General features: G+C 45.1%; 1 protein-coding gene across 1 annotated transcript; it reads left to right on the top strand.

Moving 5' to 3' along the window:
• The first annotated feature begins 9,737 nt into the window (after positions 1-9,737).
• LOC130888970 (U1 small nuclear ribonucleoprotein C) lies at positions 9,738-10,440 on the top strand. Its single transcript, XM_057792387.1, has one exon. The coding sequence runs from the start codon at positions 9,754-9,756 to the stop codon at positions 10,231-10,233; it is 480 nt and encodes a 159-aa protein (XP_057648370.1). The 5' UTR covers positions 9,738-9,753; the 3' UTR covers positions 10,234-10,440.
• Positions 10,441-19,657: the final 9,217 nt, after the last annotated feature.

Genomic DNA, 19,657 nt, shown 5'->3' with positions numbered 1-19,657 from the left:
ATGAAAAAAAATTTAAATGGGTATTTTCTTTTTTAGGCACAGAAAACATTCAAGAAATCGCATCATTTGCTTAAACTTATCTTTCCCTGGGTAGGCCCACAAAGCACGTAATGAACTATCTCCATTTGTTCAGACAAAATACAATAATTCAATTGCAGTCCCAGCTTCCACTTGTCTTTTTGCTTAGTCCTGAGTGTAGGTGGGGCTTTCTGTCCCACCAGCCCTGCCTACACATAGGAATACTCTTTATATTTTTCTTTGAAGCTATTTCTATCTCACCTTGATTTTTATAGCTTTATTTATTTATTTAGAGACAAAGTTTCTCTGTGTAGCCCTGGCTGTCCTGGAACTCCCTCTGTAGATTGATCAGGTTGGCCTCCAACTCAGAGATCCACCTGCCTCTGCCTCTGGAATGTTGGGATTAAGGGCTTGCACCATCACTGCCTGGCTTCAAATTTTTTTTAATGATAATGATGTCTACCTTTTCTTAGAGGTATCTCTCACTGATGATCTCATACCGTGTTGATGTGGGCCTTGCTGTTCATTAAACTTGGACGCTGTTTTTTTCCAGATTGTTTGGCAAACACAACAAAGAAACTTCAGAGGACAGTGAGCATAGAGCACCTTAATTCTAATGGTCTAATAAGGAGAAAAAAAGAACCCAGCCAGGCCCTGGGACTCAAGAATTTGAGGCTGGAAATGGAAGGATCGGGACCATTCTCTGGAACAGCTTCCTTGGGTCCACTCATGAAGAAAATCACCCCTTGAGGAGGCTAGAAAGGCTGGACATGGGTCTTGAGTGCTGACGGGGGTATGCACTCCTGCCGAAGCATTTCACAGTCAGCACATCTGTAAGGCTTCTCTCCTATGTGGGTTCTCTGGTGCCTGATCACATTGAGCGTCTAACTGAAGGACTCGCCGCAGTCAGGACACTTACAAGGCTTCTCTCCCGCGTGTGTCCTTTGGTGAATCAGTAGGGTTGAGCTCTGACTGAAAGACTTCTAGCGCCCAGAACACGTGTAAGGCTTCTCTCCAGTGTGTGTTTTCTGGTGTCTAATGAAGTGGGAGCTAAGGCCAAAACTGTTTCCACATTCCCAGCACTTACATGGTGTCTCTCCCAGCTGGACTCTGCACTCCTCCTTCCGCTGTAGCTCTGAGGCACGCTTTCTTCATGTTCTGTAGCACCAGAGGATTTCTTTCCTGTGTTCATTTTCTGGTTTGTTAGAAGGTTTGAACCTCAACTAAAGGTTATTCAACATTCTGGACAGCCTTAGGGGTTTTCTCATGTATGTATTCTCTGTTGCTTATTAGAGTGGAATTAGAAACCAAAGGCGCCTCCACGCCCACGACATGTATAGGGTTTTCCACCTGTGTGCGTTTGCTGGTGGCGAATCAGGCTGGAACCCTGACTGAAGTTCTTCCCGTCATTGGGGCACCTGTAGGGGTTTCCTCCAGTGTGAGTCCTGTGTTCTATTAGAACATAGCTGTGACTGAGGCCTTTCCTACAAACGGCATCCATATGGCCTCTCACTGGGATGTGATCTGTGATGCTGCTTTAGGCGAGAGCTGCTACTGACATCCTTCCCACGGGTGGCGGGACACTTGTAAAGGTTCTCTCCTGTGTGAGTTCTCTGGTGGGGAATAAGATGGGAAGTATCACTGTAGCTTTCCCACGCTCGTTATGCAGGAGGGGCTTCTCTCCTCTGTGTGTTCTTAAGTGCTGGGAACTGTTAGAAAGCTTTTCCCACATGCAGGACAGGTATACAGTTTTCCTCCACGTGTGTCCTCTGGTGTGCACGCAGGATTATTGCTGAGGCTTTGCCAGGCTTTAGCATTTGTAGGACTTCTCTCCACAGGTGAATTCCACTGGACAGAGGTGCTGATGTGTTCTCCTGAACCCCATCCTCCCATGGTAAGGTTGTTCCCCTTCTTTCCCTATAGAATCTTACCATTTCTCTGACTTGACGTCATTCTCATATGAACCATGACACCAAATCTCATCGCCCTGAAAGCGTGTCAGCATTTCCTCTGTATTTCCCTGCTTGGAATTCTGTATCCCACATCTTTAATAGCATTATGGAGCTTTCCCTTTCAGTTTATCTGCCTTGGTGTACTGATTTGAACAGTCCCCAAATTACCCTTAATTTCATCTCCTACAAGAATTTTTTTTTTTTTTCGAGACAGGGCTTCTCTGTGGTTTTGGAGCCTGTCCTGAAACTAGCTCTTGTAGACCAGGCTGGTCTCAAACTCAGAGAGATCCACCTGCCTCTGCCTCCCAAGTGCTGGGATTAAAGGCGTGCGCCACCACCGCCCGGCTGCCTACAAGAATTTTAAAAATAATAATAATAAATATAAGATAAAGCATAGTCCCTTATCTTGCCTGATAAGGAAATTCTGAACTGAAGCAAGAGAGAATAACAATGAAAAACCTCATAAAGCATTTCATAGAAAAACCTTTTTTAAGTCTGTATATATGTGTGCTTGAAGATTTCTTATCTTGAGTTTCTTTCCTTTTTTTTCTTTTTTTTTGGGGGGGGGTTGGAGACAACGTTTTTCTGGTTGTCCTGGAACTCCCTTTATAGATCAGGCTGGCCTCAATCCCACAGAGACCTGCCTGCCTCTGCCTCCCACATCTGGAATTAAAGGTGTGAATCACCACAGCCCAGTGTTACCTTGAGTTTCCATTACTATGATAAAATGCCACAGCTAAAAGCAACTTGGGGAGGAATGCTTATTTTATCTTATACTTACGTAGTTAGAAGTATTTATTAAGTATACTCTCTACCTCCCTTCTCAACCTTCACAACAAAAGAATGAAAATGAGGAGCACGGTCCATTAGAAGTCCTTTCAGGAAGTCTTCTTCTAGACATAAGTGTTCGAAATTAAGAGTCAGTCTCTTATTCCTATTAGAACTAAAAATATTTTTTAAAGATTTACAGTTATTTTATGTATATGAGTGTTTGTCTGCTTGTGTGTCTGTGCAGTCCTATGGAAGGCAGAGAGAGTATCAGATCCCCTGAGCTGGAGTTACCAGTGTAGTAAATCACCTTGTGGGTTCCGGGAAATAAACCCAGGTCCTCTGGAAGTGCAGCCAGTGCTCTTAACTGCTCGTCCATCTCTCCAGTCCCACAACAACAACAACAAAAAGTATTTATAATGCTAACCTAATCATTATTTGTCTTAACTATCCTTGCATTAAAGCATTCATAGTATTCTCAATGAATGAATACTAATAATGTCCACATGTGACTTGGAAACCCTTTAAATTAAAGAGGACAGTGTTTGTTGGAAAGAGCGTGAATAATACAACATAAAGAAATCAGGGAATTCATAAGCAGGTGCAAGAAGCAATGAAGAGAAAGAACCTTGTTTACGGTCAAAGGATATGTTGGTTGTTGACAATAAAAAGGCAGACTTTGCAATCAGTTTCAAAAAGAACATGTATGTAACCCACAACAAGAAAGTTGTTGAAAATGCACGGCTAGAGTAATCCCATCCAATAATTCCTAAATACAAAGGAGTCAAAAGAGGACATACCTCCCTGCACCCCATTGCTTCTAGAGTCTCCAATATACACGTTAGCCTAAGCTATCTTCTGCAGCTAACAACAAACTCTGATCCACTTAGAGGATTAGGAAATGCGATCACCCAGGGTCACATGGACACAGCATTCATTTCAGAACATAATGAACAGCAAGCATGATTTAGGAGGAAATAGAAGCCGGAAGGGATTGACAAAGGTGTTCATAGACAATGTTAATTCTTCCCCTACTGCTGCCTGTACCTTCCAAGCAATAAAATAAAGCACTGTTACTAATTCTCTTATCAGCCTGAGGTGTTCGAACCACTTTAGATTTTTATCTAAGCCATCTTCTGGCTGTTTTTACAGGTGTGCCCAAGGTATTAAAGAATTTCCCAAGGTCACACAACCAGAAAGTGGGAGAGCAGGCCTGAGTCCCAAGCTGATTGGACACTGCCTTTCACACCACGTATCCCCACAACCCAAAGCAGGAAACAGAGCTGACTATTATTTCCCAAGGACAAATGATCCCCAAAGAGTACCTTCATCAACTCTTGAGACTTAGTGAACCAACAAGACCACATAGCAATTAAGTGCTGGTTTGTTATAAAGGGGAAAGAGGTTGAAATTACATCTGCAGAGTTTGACGAGAATAAAAGGGAAACACCCCAATGCAAACAAAATGAAGAGGGCTGGAGAGGTGGCTCATTCTCCAGCGCACTGGCTGCTCTTCTAGGGGACTTGGATTTGATTCCCAGCACCCACCCACATAGTGGCATTCAGCCATTGAAACTCCAGTTCCAAGGGACCCGACGCCCTCTTCTGGCTTCCGTGGGCACCAGCCATGTACGTACATGGTGCACATATTTGCAGGCAAAAACACTCATACACATAAAGCAATTCTAAAAAAAAAAAAAAAAAAAAAAACCCAAACACAGAAAACGGACAGTTGCTAAATGTGCTATACTCATTTCTATCTAAGTAATTAACAGGCAATAAGTCCGTGTGGCAGATTCGTATCTCACCACTTTTCCCTAAGATATTATTAAATTCGCTAGTAAAGGAGCCCCGGGAACACTGGTTTGGCACAACAGGCACATCCAGGCCATGCATGGCAGGGAAGGGCAGTCCTTAAGGTGCCCCTGCACAGAGTAGGTTGGCTTGGGCGGTTACAGGGCGAACAGGTGAAGATGGTGGGCAGTACTTGTCTGAGAGCCTTCGGGCTTCTGCGCATCTGTGCAGACTAGACGAAGAGGGTTGTTTCCGCGGGAAACCGGTCAGGCCAGTCCCAGGGAGGTGCTGCGCCCGCTCCCGCGCCTGCGCCCTGCAGCTGTAGAACCCTGTCCAGGAGCGCCCAAAGCCTCCTTTCCCTGGAAGTAGCTCAGGTTCCCTGCACCCCAAGTCGCCCCAACTGTCTTGAAGAAAAATACCCGCCTCTTTAGGCCCCACCAACCCAGGGTTTTAGACGCCCTCGCCAGACCCGGAAGACATAACAGGAAGTTTCCACCAATACCCTTCTCTAGGAAATGGGGATGGATGGGTAAGTTCTTTCACCATAACCCTTAGAGGCCCGGAGAACTTCTTTTCTGGGATATTTGACTATTCTTGTTTCATGTTCCTCTCTCAGTTCTCAGGTGCCTCGGGTTAGGGCCTGGCTCGAAACTGTAGTTTTCTTCGCTGTCAGGGCATTGTCAGATTTACCGTCACAACCACCACCATCATCGGTAGAGTCACAAATCCAAGATAGAGGCTTCCATTATGCTGTTTCCATCACTGTGAGCGTGTTTCCCTGTCCCAAGCAGTCTGCAAGTTGAAGAACCAGAGTTCCTCCATTTTGTCCTCTGCCTCCTACTTGTGTCTTGTGTAAGCTATTTCCTGTAAAACATTTCAGTCCTCAGAAATGCCTAGGGGCAAAAGTAACAGGGTAGCCACCTGGAGAGTACAGATGACCGCAGAATGTCCTCACCCAAAGGTCAGCCGATAAAAAAATTTGACAAGCAACAGGTGAGGTTCGAAAATAAAATTTCTGAAAAGGCCCTAGACACGAGCCAATCAGGATTGAACCCATCACCCCACACCCTGCTAATGTAACTTTTCTGGGTTTTGCCTTTAATGCCCCCTAGAAGGGCAGGGGACCTCCTCTTGCCGCTGCTGCGCCAGTTGCTTTGACGAGGTCCCTGGCATGTATTGTCCAAACAATAAACCTTGCTTTTGCATTTTGGTTAGTCAGTCTCCTTGGTGGGCTCTTGGGGTTCCCATAGACAGGGCCCAACACAAGCCAGGAGAGGCCTCACCAGAAACCAACACCGAAGACAGCTTGACTTTGGACATCTGACCTCCAGGGCAGTGAGAGTGAATTTCTGTCATCTAGCCCCAACAGTCCAGAGTATTTTATTAAAGCAGAGGGAACAGACTTATACAACTGAGAAAATTAAACATTTAATTCCCAGACTCTGTGAAACTGCAGGGGCAATAACAACAGTTGTGAGAGACATTCCTGGAGGCTTGGCTCACAATCTATTTCTTGGCCCCTTCCAAAGATTCCAAAGCCCATCTAATGCCCCACCTCCATTAAAACCAACAAACAAAAACACTCCTTTTAGTCCTGGGGCAGCTCTGAGGGATTCTAGTCCCAACTGGACCTGACCGGTGCAAAGCTAACTGGTAAGAAAACTGGACTCAGGCTGGGTACAAGAACCAGGTTTGTGGGTAAAAAACACCTGCCAGCTGGCAGACAAAACTCCCTGGATGTGTAAGCCTCAACTGCAGAATGGCTGCATGGTATATAAAATGGAGGCCAGGCCTGGCAGGGTTTCATAGTGTGGCAATAAGAAACCTGTTACTGATCCCAGCACTCGGGAGGCAGAGGCAGGCGGATCTCTGTGAGTTCGAGACCAGCCTGGTCTACAGAGCTAGTTCCAGGACAGGCTCCAAAGCCACAGAGAAACCCTGTCTCGAAAAACCAAAAAAAAAAAAAAAAAAAGAAACCTGTTACTGGAAAATTCTAAAATGGATTCATTACATCGTGGGAGGTATTTAATAATAAGAAATGGATTGGATTATCTTGGCCAGGGGTAATTGACTTTGCTGTACCAAGGACCAGATAGTATATGCTATATTTAATGCTGTGGGCCATGCAGTTCCTGTCACAACCATTCATCTCTGCCAAAGGAGCAAGAGAATAAGTCGGGCGGTGGTGGTGCATGCCTTTAATCCCAGCACTCAGGAGGCAGAGGCAGGCGAATCTCTGTGAGTTCAAGGCCAGCCTGTTCTACAAGAGCTAGTTCCAGGACAGGCTCCAAAGCTACAGAGAAACCCTGTCTCAAAAAAACAAAAAACAAAAAAATGAGAGAGAGAGAGAGAGAGAGAGAGAGAGAGAGAGAGAGAGAGAGAGAGAGAGAGAGAATAGCCATATGTAAAATAAGCAACTAGGCACAGACATGTCCCAGTAAAACTGGATTTATTAAAATAGGTGACCTGTCTACCAGCTGACCTTTATCCTAGCTAAGGCGGTTACCCTCAAGCTGACCCTCAAGGACATAAGAATCAGAATGTGCTGCATTCAAAAGCATTGCTTCCCCCTCACATGGCACACAATGTAAAAATGAAATCAAGCCTTCAAAAAAAAAAAAAAACATGAAAACAAAAACAGACTAAACTCCAGCTACTGCTGGGATAGGAAAATATGGTTGAATCTAGTCTCAGCAAATGACCTTGATCTGTAGGTCAGTCTTTCCTCAAATTCAGAGATCCACCTGCCTCTGCCTCCCAAGTGCTGGTACTAACAAAGTGCATTACCACCTCCCAGCCTGGAGTCCAGTTTTAATGTCCAATAAAAACCTCCCTGGATGGAGACTTGAAGTGGCTGGCTCTTTATTCTCTGCCCCTCCTTGCAAGGTGAACCATCATTTTCTTGAACTCTGGCTCAATAAAAACTGTCTTAGTCTTTCTGCTAGTCTTCATATACTTCTCTGTCTAGGAAGATGTTCTAGGAGAGCTGTCCCTAACCTTGGGTTGCTTTACCCAAGGACCAACTTTATTTTCAAATTCTTCATTAGAGCCACTTTTTATCTGCTCACGTAGAGAACAAACATACAGTCCTTTTCACCTCAGTGCATATATTTTTCCCAACTATTCTTGACTCTATTTTATAAAGGTGTGTGTGTGTGTGTGTGTGTGTGTGTAACATGAGTGCAGTACCTGCAGGGGCCAGAAGAGGGCATCAGATCACCTGGAATAGGCCGTTAGTTGTAAGCATCCCTGATTTGGGTCCTTTGAAAGAACATTTGTTAGGCAAGTTGGCAGACATCATTCAAGAGTTAATTATTAATTCAGAAATAAATTATCTGGTGGGACAGAAAGCAAATAGAAAATGTGCAGTACAGTTATTTGTATCTACCTAATTCTTTTTTTTTTTTTTTTTTTTTTTTCCGGTGTAAGTTTTCTCTGTAGCTATGGAGCCAGTCCTGGAACTCAATCTATAGACCAGGCTGGTGTTGAACTCACAGAGACCGACCTGCTTCTGCCTCTCAAGTGCTAGGATCAAGGGTGTGTGTCATCACTGCTCAGCCCTAAATTCTTTGTTAAACATAATGTTGTCATTTATTCTCTGATAATTTCTTTTTTTTTTTTGTTTTTTTTTTTTTGCTTTTTCGAGACAGGGTTTCTCTGTGGTTTTGGAGCCTGTCCTGGAACTAGCTCTGTAGACAAGGCTGGTCTCGAACTCACAGAGATCCGCCTGCCTCTGCCTCCCGAGTGCTGGGATTAAAGGCGTGCGCCACCACCGCCCGGCTTCTGATAATTTCATATAATGTATTTGGATCATATTCATCTACCTTGTCCCAGGTGTGCTTCCATCTACCTACCCATCCAATTCCCTGTTTTCTCGCTCCCTCTCTTTTTAAAATCCAATCTAGTGTGTGCCATTCAGATACTCTTGGACTTGAGGCCTGCTCTGGAGCGCTGGCCTACCTACCAGGGTTCACGCCCTTAACAGAACTGACACTAGCTCCCACAGCAGCTACCAGTGACCAATGTCCCCTCAAATAGGGGTGAGACTTTGTGCCCATTTCCCCCAAACCCTGGCTGGTATTTTGTCGAGCTTGAGCTTGTCCAGGGTCTTGTATACATGTTCATATGTGTACCTGCCCTGAGTTCTTTTTTTGTTTGTTTGTTTTTTTGTTGTTTTTTTGTTGTTGTTTTTGGTTTTTTTTTTTTTTGAGACAGGGTTTCTCTGTGGTTTTGGAGCCTGTCCTGGAACTAGCTCTTGTAGACCAGGCTGGTCTCGAACTCACAGAGATCCGCCTGCCTCTGCCTCCCAAGTGCTGGGATTAAAGGCGTGCGCCACCACTGCCCAGCTCCTGAGTTCTTTTTTTAAATTTATTTTTATTACATGTGTTTGACTTTTATTACATGTGTGTAACTGCATGTATATGTGTCCATGTGCTGTGTGCAGGCAGTGCTTTCAGGGGTCAGAAGAGGGCACCGTATCCCATGGGACTGGAGTTACGTAGTTTTCAGCCACCACATAGGTTCTGAGAATAGATCCCTGGTCCTTTGCAAGAGCAGTCTGTGCTCTGAATCACTCAGCCATCTCTCTAACCCCTCTATTCTTTTTGTTACATTTGTATTTATTTGGTGCATACATGTGAGGGTATGTGTGTGTGTATGAAATTGAGCATGTGTGCACACACATGATGACATGCATATGGAGGCTAGAGAGAAACTTCAAGAGCCGGTTCTTTCCTTCCATCATGTAAATCATTCAGACAAAACTCAGGTCTTCAGGCTTGGTGACAAGCAGAGCCTTTATCCATGGAGCCATCTCCCCAGTTCTGTACCATTTTGTATTTTTTGTGCCTGCATGTTCTGAACAGATTTTTAAACTTGTTAAAAAAAAGGGATTAATGAAATGGAAGAGAGCAAAGATGGGGCGAACGGGTTCAAAGTACATTATACATGAATGGAAATGTCACAGTGAAACTTCATATTATGTATAATTAACATGCGCCCAAAAATAACTTTCTAAAATGTGTTGAGAAGTCAGTTGGGAAGCCAGCTGAGCATATCTGATAGAAGTATAAATCGAAATTACCAGCTTGGTCACATGAAGCCACATTAGAAAGGAGACCTGGCTTCCAGCACTCCTTCACCATGCCACATGCTAGACCGCTTACCGTGACATTTACATGGATGAAAACCTTGCCCCGGAGCCAACGGCCTGCGGAGCAACATGCCTAAGTTTTATTGTGACTACTGTGATACGTATCTTACCCATGATTCTCCATCTGTGAGAAAGACACACTGCAGCGGTCGGAAGCACAAGGAGAACGTGAAAGACTACTACCAGAAATGGATGGAAGAGCAGGCCCAGAGCCTGATTGACAAAACAACGGCTGCATTTCAACAAGGAAAGATACCTCCAGCTCCATTCTCTGCTCCTCCTCCTGCAGGGGCCATGATCCCGCCTCCCCCCAGTCTCCCGGGTCCTCCTCGCCCTGGCATGATGCCTGCACCCCACATGGGAGGCCCTCCCATGATGCCGATGATGGGTCCTCCTCCTCCTGGGATGATGCCTGTGGGACCTGCTCCTGGAATGAGGCCTCCCATGGGTGGCCATATGCCCATGATGCCCGGGCCTCCAATGATGAGACCCCCTGCTCGCCCTATGATGGTGCCCACACGGCCTGGCATGACTCGGCCAGACAGATAAGAGCGGAAAGGCTCTTTCTCAGTTTTGTATTTCTTGTTCTGTTTCAGCAGTTGATCACGGTGCTGAGCCTGGGTGTTTTCTAGCTGCATGACAAGCAAGGCTTCCCCTTTCCTGACAGAATAGTTTGGAGGGGAGAAGTGGAATTAGAAAAAGTGCAGCGCTCACTTACATCGTGAAATGTGAAAATAAAGCTGTCAGCTGTTTGCGTTAAAAAAAAAAAAAAAAAAAAAAAAAAAAAAAAAAAAAAACCTTGCCCCGAGGAGCAAAGAGCAGCCAGCAAGTGTTTGATGAGAAAGAAGAACGCAGAGGAAGGGGAGGAGGGCTGGCTCACACTCGTGTGCCATCACTTCTGCCCAGCTCAGTTTCAGACGCATTGTGCCTTATCCCTTCCACGAGTAAGGGGTAAGGATGCTGGAACTGGAATGAAAGGGAAACAGTACCCTCCCATTATTTCCAGGAAATCGTTAGTCTTTTATGAGTGTTGAGTGACTTTTCCCTTGGGAGGTGTGAACAAATGGATTCACCCCAGAAAAGGTACCAGTGACGGATGAAGGTAGTGATTTCACCAGAGTCCAATTTGGGGAACCAGTGTGTTTATTAGGATTACCCACAGAGCATGGGTGGAGGGATACTTGCATAAGCACAGATGACTCAATCTGCAGCGCCCCAAAGCTGTCCCCAGTAGACGATGACTCACAAAGTTGCCTCTCCTGGGACACGTAGGCAGCTGGCTGATTGGCCCGTCGGGAGTCCCCTCTGCCCAGGAGCTGTTACTGCTTGTGTCACCTTGGGGAGAGGCCTCACAAATCTTACCTCGGGAGGTTCCTGGGGCTCCTAAGTGCTGTCACTTCCAGAACCTTAACAATGTAGCTGGGATTTTTCTCTGTCTCGCCTGGTCCTGCTGGACCAGTTTCTTTCCCTCCTGTCTGTCCCCGCAGCCGCTTGTGAAATAGTCACTCAGAGGCTAATATTAAATATATTTGCTTGGCTGATGGCTCAAGCTATTACTGGCTAGCTCTCTCTTATAAATTAACCCATTTCTACTGATGTGTGTGGATTGCCGTGTTACCTCTGTTCTACCATCTTTCTCCTTAGGCTGCTGCTAGCATCTTTCCTCTTGGGTGGCTGGCTCACATTCCTCTCGATCCCGCCCTTCACACTTCAGCAACAGGCTGCAGGAATTAAGAAGCAAGTGATAAAGGCTTTCTGTGCATCTATAGTCTTCCTGAGACAGTGTTCAAAAAGGCAAATATCTGTTACCCAGTGTCTTAGTTGGGGTTTCTATTGCTATGAAGAGACACTATGACCATGGCAAGCCTTATAAAGGAAAACATTTAATTGGGGCTGACGTACAGATTTAGAGGTTTAGCCCACTGTCATCATGGTGGGAGGAAAGGCAGCACACAGGCAGTATGTTGCTGGAGAAGAACCTGAGAGTTCTACATCCAGATCTGCAGCCACCAGGAAGAAAGAACCTCTGGGCCTGGCTTGAGCATCTGAAACCTCAAAGCCCTGCCCCCCATGACACACTTCCTCTGGTAAAGGCACACCTACTCTTAATAGTACACTCCCTGTGAGCCTATGGGGGGCGGGAGCTTTCATTCAAACCACCACAGTAGGTTAGCCATAGAACAGGCTGGGCACAGGAATCTCCTATTCTTACCCTCCAGCCACAAAAATGAAACTGATCAATAAACTCTTAGGGCACAGTGTGTTCCAGACATTAAGTAGACAGACACCCTACTGTGATCAAGTCCCTTTGTACCTTTTTTCATTTCTTTCTTTCTTTCTTTCTTTCTTTCTTTCTTTCTTTCTTTCTTTCTTTCTTTCTTTCTTTCTTTCTTTCTTTCTTTGTTTTTTGTTCTTCAAGACAAGGTTTCTCTGTGGCTTTGGAGCCTGTCCTGGAACTAGCTCTTGTAGACCAGACTGGCCTCGAACTCACAGAGATCTGCCTGCCTCTGCCTCCCAAGTGCTGGGACTAAAGGCGTGCGCCACCACAGCCCGGCCAGCCTTCTTTTATTTCTTTTGTCCTTCAGTTCACTTACTCCGTGAGTATTTCCTGCTCCTTGTGTTGATTCCTGCACTAAACAGGTGCCCATATGTCCGTCCCGGTTCCTGGCCGACTAAGAGTGAGCTCTTTCTGTTCCTGGGTGTGCCTGTCAATGAGGGGGACTAGCTGAAACTCCTAATCCAGGTCCTCTGAGATTTGCTCTCAGCTTCCAGTTACAGACTGACTTACAAGAATTTAAACTATAGTAACTTCATCATTTACTTGAGAAATGTGCATATGGCGGGCAATTTAGAATGTGTGGTGCCGCTCCGGGGCATCTTCAAGAGATGATCACATTTCCTTTGTTCCCTTCCATCTTTAGCGTTTTGAGAACTTTTCGTTGCATGACTACAATATGGCTGCGGAAACTCCTCCCGTCATGTCTTAACGCCATCGCCTATAAAGCAGGAAGGTAAGAAGGACAGGAGGCTTCATTTCCACAAACAAATCTCCCATTATAAAGGAACTTAGTTTCCAAAATTCCCAAGAGAGGCTAGTTTATGCCAATTTGACACAAGCTGTCATCATCTGAGAGAAGGGAACTCCATTGATAAAAGGCTTCTAGAAGATGGGGCTGTAAGCAGGTAAGCCTGTAGGGCATTTTCTACAGTAATGATCAATGGAGGAGGACCCAGCCTATTGTGGGTGAGGACACTCTTGGGCTGGTGGTCTTAGGCTTTATAAAGAAAGCAGGCTGAGCAAGCCATACAGAAAAAGCCAGCCAGCAGCACCCCTCCATGGCCTCTGCATCAGTTCCTACCTCCAATCTCCTGGCCTGTTTGAGTTCTTGCCCCGACTGCCTTCGATAATGAACCGTGACTTGGATGCATAAGCATGTAAACTCCATCCTCCCCAAGTTGCTTTGGGTCATGGTGTTCATCACTGCACAGCGCAGCTGGAATTTACTACACCAGCCACCACTTAGGGGAACGGCATTGCTGTGGTTGGTTAAAGCCAATTGTGTTCCACCTCCTGGAGCTGACTGTCTTACTGTCTGGCCTCCCTAAGGGCCTCTTTTCCCTATTGGTAGATTCCAACTGTGCACCTGACTTGCCAAGTTTCTGGGATTGCAAGAATGTAAACATTGGCCGGCATGTCCCTCTTGACGATCAATTCCTCAGAGATTTGCTCATTTATCACATTTGTTTTGTACAAGCGAGGCTCACACACGCCATTTCTTCCTCTAGTCCGTACTGTGCAGTCAGCAACCATCCACATTAAACTGTGGTTGGGGGAGCAATTGGGAAAAAACTGTCACACAAATAGGAAAATTGCCACACAACATGTTGAATAGTAGGACAATTTAAAAGGAAAAAAAATTAATAGGAAAAACTAAAACCCAAATACTTTGGCCCTAGGGAATACTTTGCCTCAAGGAATAGAAGGAATTTGCAGATGAGCTCAGTTTTTTTTTATATTTATTTATTTATTATGTATACAATATTCTTTCTGCATGTATGCCTACAGGCCAGAAGAAGGCACCATACATCATTACAGATGGTTGTGAGCCACCATGTGGATGCTGGGAATTGAACTCAGGACCTTTGGAAGAGCAGGCAATGCTCTTAACCACTGAGCCATCTATCCAGCCCTGAGCTCAGTTGGTTTTGTGAAGGGTGAACAGGAGTCTGATGGATGACGGGACTCCAGGCAAAGGCAACAGTGCTCCCTCCTGTAGACGTCTGTGAAGTCGACTGTCTGGAGAACAGTCAGAACTCCAGGGTCTGAGGAAAACTCGGTACATAGCTAACGGTGAGGAACTGGGGAGAAGCAGAGGGAAGAGGCCAGATTTTAATGGATCCCCTAAGCCAAACTGAGGAATTGATTTCAAATCTTCAGACAATGGGGATTCCGGTCAATCCAGTTGACATTTTCAAGTGTGGCTGGTGAGGTAATTGGGGACAACTCAGCTGACTTTTATAATAGACCGTGCGAGGGATTACCAAGTACTTAGCCTAGCGAAGGGCTCGGGTTGCTGAGAACATTCTGAAGAGGAACTTAACAATGATGGGAGAGAACTGGATCCAGGAGGGAGGCGGGGGAAAGATTGAGTCAATGAAGACTGAGATTTGAATCTTCAAGCAAGCTGAACAGTGAGAGCACTTGCCAAAATCGCAGGCCGAACAGAAGATGCCCAAACGGAAAGGCCCTCCATATCGTGAAAACCAGAGCACACATCCCATGCCCTGCCCTGGAGGGGCTTGCTGTTTCACCAGCAGCATTTGGCTCCATTTTGGGTACGGATACAGAGGCAGGATCACTCTTCTTGTTATGCACATAGACACTACCACCTTGCTGCTGCTACCCATGAGGTATGCCCTGCAAAACAGCCTATTCCCAAACTACCCATAAACCTATCAGAATAGACTGGGCCAGGTGACTTACATGGGTATATTAAAACCACATCAGAAAAAAAAATTCTGGACTGGAGAGATGGCTCAGTAGTTAAGAGCACTAGCTGCTCTTCCGAAGTTCAAGTTCCAGCGACCACATGGTGGCTCACAACCATCTGTAATGAGATCTGGTGTCCTCTTCTGACCTGCAGGCATACACTGCATACATAATAAATAAATTAATCTTTTTTTTTACATGTCAGAAGAGGGCGCCAGATCTCATTACAGATGGTTGTGAACCACCATGTGGTCGCTGGGAATTGAACTCAGGACCTCTGGAAGAGCAGTCAGCACTCCCAAACACTGAGCCATCTCTCCAGCCCCATAAATTAATCTTTAAAAAGAAAAAAAAATAGTCCCAAGAACCTCTCACACACAGCAGACCAAGGAAAGGTACAGCCCCCTCACCTGGACCCAACGTGGAAGAAGATATCCAATGCCGGAAGATGCTGCTTCCCGCTGAGCTGCCATCTGACCACCCAGTATGTGCACCAAGGGATTGACAGGCAGAGAACTCCCAAATGGCCCGGGTGTTTAGCTCAGCTCAATCCCCACTGCTGACTCAGCCTGCAGGAATTACACTCCATCCCCTTTCCACAGTCTGCTCCTTGCCTCTCCAGCTCAACTCAGCTCTGCAGCTTGAATTTCAGCCAGTGACCCTATGGCTTGGTGGCTTGACGGCTTGGTGGCTTGGCTCCAGGACGATTCTCCAGCACCCCCAAATAGGCCAGTGGGATTCCTCATCTCCTTCTCACACCACACCAGAGGCTTCCTGTGCATTTTTATCAGCTCTTTCCCTCTGTCTCTGCTTCGGAAAGATTTATTTTATAATTTATTAGTGTCTGTGTACATGTATACAAATGCCTTGCAGAGGTCATCAGATCCTCTGGAGCAGGAGTTCAGGCGGTTGCGCACCTGTCTGTGGGGGTGTGGGAACTGAACTCCTGTCCTCAGAGAGCAGCAGGCACTCTTAACTGCTGAGCTACCTCTCCAGCCCCTCTCTTACCACTTATAAGGCCCCTTTAAAATCCCTTGAACTCTGTTGTGGCCTCTTTAACCTACATATATACACACATAGAGATGTAATTACTGTGTACTGTGTGAACTAAGCATTAAGATTGGGATACATTCTTTTTTCTTTTTTCTTTCTTTTTTTTTTTTTTTGTTTTTTTTCGAGACAGGGTTTCTCTGTAGCTTTGGTGCCCGTCCCGGAACTAGCTCTTATAGACCAGGCTAGCTACATTCTTTATTTTTATCAGCGGCCAACTGATGGGGAATCTTTGCCAACCAATTATCTTTAATGGGTGGGACCAAGTTAGGGTATGGTGGCTTTCTGGAACCCCGGAGGAAAAAAAAACGGCATGGCCCAGATGCCCTCTCTCTGTGTGTGGTTCCCTCGCAGCACAGCTGAGCTTGGACTTTTCATTCCTGTTTCATGAGATTTCCCCTTATAATAGATAAAAATATAATTGTTTTATTTTTTAGCTAGCCTGGTTATTTCCTGAATCGAGCTAACTTCTACAGCCAACCATTAGGGGAAATCAGAACTATTTGGCAAATTGCAGCCAACTAAACCAACATAGCTTATATGTTCATTATTATTATTCAGTAAATCCAGACATTGTGGAAAGGCACAACTTTTCTGGCATGGGGTGTTCATGGCAGCATATCTTTTGATTTTGGAAAGTTTTTTAATGTTAGACCAAGTCTTAGTAGTCTATGGCTGTGAAGACACGCCGTGACTAAGACAGCTCTTATAAAGAAAGCGTTTAACTGGGGACCCGCTTACAGTTTCAGAGGCTTAGTGCATCACCATCACACTAGAGAGCATGGCGGCACGCAGGTGTGGTCCTGGAGAAATAAGTGAGAGCTGCGTCCTACATCCTGTTCTGAAAGCAGAGAAAGAGAGAGTCTGGGCCTGGTGTGGGTGTTTGAACCCTAAAAGTGACACACTTCTTCCAACAAGGCCACATCACTTAGTCCTTCTCAAATATTGCCACTCCCTGGTGGCTAAGCATTCAAATATATGAGCCTGTGGGGGCCATTCTTATTTAAAGCACCACAAACTAAAAGTGAGAAGATGTATCCAAGTATACCCTAAAGAATGCCTGTCTGTTTAACATTTCCAAGTAGAATTCCTCCTGGGATTATTTTATTTTATTTTACTTTGAGATTCACATAGCCCAACCTGGTCTTGTCATGGAACTTCTGATCCTTCTGCCCATCTCCTGTGCCCAGTTTTATGGCGTGTTAGAGACTGAATCCAGGACTTCCTGCGTGCTAAGCAAGCACTCTACCAACTGAACCACACTCCCAGCCTCCATTTCATGCTTTTTAAAAAAAAAAAAAAAAATCATCCAAACTTTATAGACTATATGGAGTTTCTTCTGAGGATGATAAAATGTTTTTTTAATAGATAAAGGTGATAATTATTCAGTTCTGGGAATATACAAAAGCTATTTTGCACACTTAAAAATTGTTTACTTTTTAAGATTATAATTATATCATTTCCCCTTTTTCTTTCTTCTCTCCAAACCCTCCTTGCTCTCCCTAAAATTCATGGCCTTTTCCCCATTAATAATTGTTGTTGTTATTGGTGGTGGTGGTGGTGGTGGTGGTGTGTGTGTGTGTGTGTGTGTGTGTGTATTCCTGCTCTATCTGTATAATGTCACCTGCATGAATATGTTTTCAGGGCCAACCATTTGGTATTGGTAAGTTCTTCCCTGGACAAGACAGTTTCCCCCACTCTCAATATTCCTTCATTACCTGTAGTTCTCTGTGTAGGTTTGCAACCTCCTAGGCTTTCCCTCATCCACTTCTGTATGTCTGTTGTCCACGTTCAGCTCATGTTAAGGTAGTCATGTTGGTGACATTTTATGGGTGTAACTTCTTACATTCCTAAGACATACAATCTTACAGCAAATTCCCTATTCCCCTACTCTTAAAATCTTTATGACCCTTCTTCAGCAACGATCCCTGAGCCTTAGTGCAGAAGCTGCCTGGTGGATATATCAGTTGGGCTAGGCTCCACGGTTATGCATCTTGATTTGCTGTGGTTTTCTGTAGAGCTATCCATTTGTTGCAGAGAGAAGTTTCCTTGATGAGGGTCGAGGGCTACACTTATCTGTGACTAGAAGGACAATATTTAGGATGTAGTGAGGGCCATGCAGGTTTAGTAAAGTGGCAATTGTAGGTTCTCCTTCAAGATCCATGATGTCCAAGCTTTGGGTAGCTGGCTAGGTTTCTGGTTTCTCTTTGGTTGGGTGGCTCTTAAGTCCAATTAGAGAGCTGTTCCACTGTTACTTTGTATGTTTTTAAAATTATTTGTCCTTTGAGATTATGTCAACAAGGTATGAATGCCACTACCGTACCCTTAGGGTCATCTTGCGGTACAGTTGCTGCGGTTCATAGGCCTCATAGCTAGGTAGGATGGTTGGTTTCTTCTCTCCTTTGGAAGCCTGTGTGGTGCTTTCTGGGAGTGAGAGAGCTTGTCCTCAGGGAGGAGGCTTTTAGTCAGTTCCGGATCAAAGGCCTCCAGGCCCTGCATCTGAACTGTATGGTGTCTTCAGCAATAGGGACTTACATTCTGCCTCTCAAGAGAGGGGAAGCCAAGGACAATAGCAACAGCCTGTAATGTTTTGGGAGGCTCCTAGACAACCCTCACCCATAACTCGAAAGAGCGTTTTTCACACCTGGTGTTGAGCCTCTTGTTAGATGGTCTTGGGATCTTGGATAGAGCATTGTTGACCCCACTTTGATCATTGAGAAATTTTTGTGGTAAGTGAACCCATCGCTTGCCAATGATGCTGTTATTGTATGGGTACCTCTATACTTAAACTTCTAGAAGGTCTCTACTCATGGAGCAATTACCTTTGAAGAAGAAGATGAGAGACATATTCTTCATCTTCTTCACTTTTGACCACAAAGCAAATGGTTTGCTCTGATACCCATCCCCACCCTGATAGTTGTCTTGCTACAGGCCCAACCGGCCATCGGATGAGTCAAAGCGCTTTCTTTCAACAAGTCCATTTATCTTGGGTATCTGTACCAGGTACCAGGAACTGACAAGTTCAGGATTGAAATTAGGTAAAGCATTGTAATTTTCCCTATGTGGCCTAGGGAGAAATGGGATTCAAGTCATCCTCGGATAAACAAAGAGTTAAAAAGCTCAAGCACATGCAAGGTTGGCAGACTGGGGGAAAGACACATGGTGGGAAGGGACAGACATGGTTTTTTTTTTTCCTATCAGAATAACAACTTTGTTTTCTCTTTGCCATAGCAATTTGACCTCTGTGGGAACACTTCAGACATATATGTGAAAAAACCTGTCCCCAAGTGGAAAGCTCTTGAATTACATCGCTTAAGGAGGGGTGTGTGTGGAACATGGCAACTGTGATGTATTGCTAGTATTCTATTATAGGAGACGTGAGACAGATTCAGAATCCATGTTCCTCATTTGTTGAGCACGGAATGAACACTAGCATTTATATGTTGAGGATAAGATATGGCAGATGCTGGATAGCTGCAATCAATATTTCCCTCCATTTTTCAAAAGCGTATCAACAGTTGATTCAAGCTCAGGGTCCTGAGTTGTAGAGGACATCACGTGGTTGGCCCCTTTACTGGATCAAAGTCTCCACAAGACTAGAGGGACTTTCAGGATGATTTGACTCCTAGGCTGTGGGATGTCCACGGAGCAGAGTCTAGGCTTGAGATTCTCTCCCATCAGCTTAGAAAGGTGCTTTCCCAACTGCTCCCTAACAGGCAGGATTCTACACTGTCAGCAGGTGGCTCCAGAGGAAGCTGTTTGGTCAGACAAAATGAAAGCAGTATTGCGGAGCGAGCTGACTGCTTGATCTCTTGGTCTGCAAACGTTAGAAAAAGGAGAAAGTGATATTGTGTAAACTCTATTTAACTCAGATAAATCTGGACTTAATAGAGGAATATGACCATAGATCCTCTGTAGTGTGACCCACTCGTA

The sequence above is a fragment of the Chionomys nivalis genome, chromosome 17 (genome assembly GCF_950005125.1).
Source record: "Chionomys nivalis chromosome 17, mChiNiv1.1, whole genome shotgun sequence".
Taxonomy (NCBI): domain Eukaryota; kingdom Metazoa; phylum Chordata; class Mammalia; order Rodentia; family Cricetidae; genus Chionomys; species Chionomys nivalis.
This window is presented reverse-complemented; position numbering and strand designations above follow the sequence as displayed.

Excerpts from the sequence above, each read along its gene's own strand:
- LOC130888970 (XM_057792387.1), top strand. The coding sequence starts at position 9,754 with ATGCCTAAGTTTTATTGTGACTACTGTGATACGTATCTTACCCATGAT.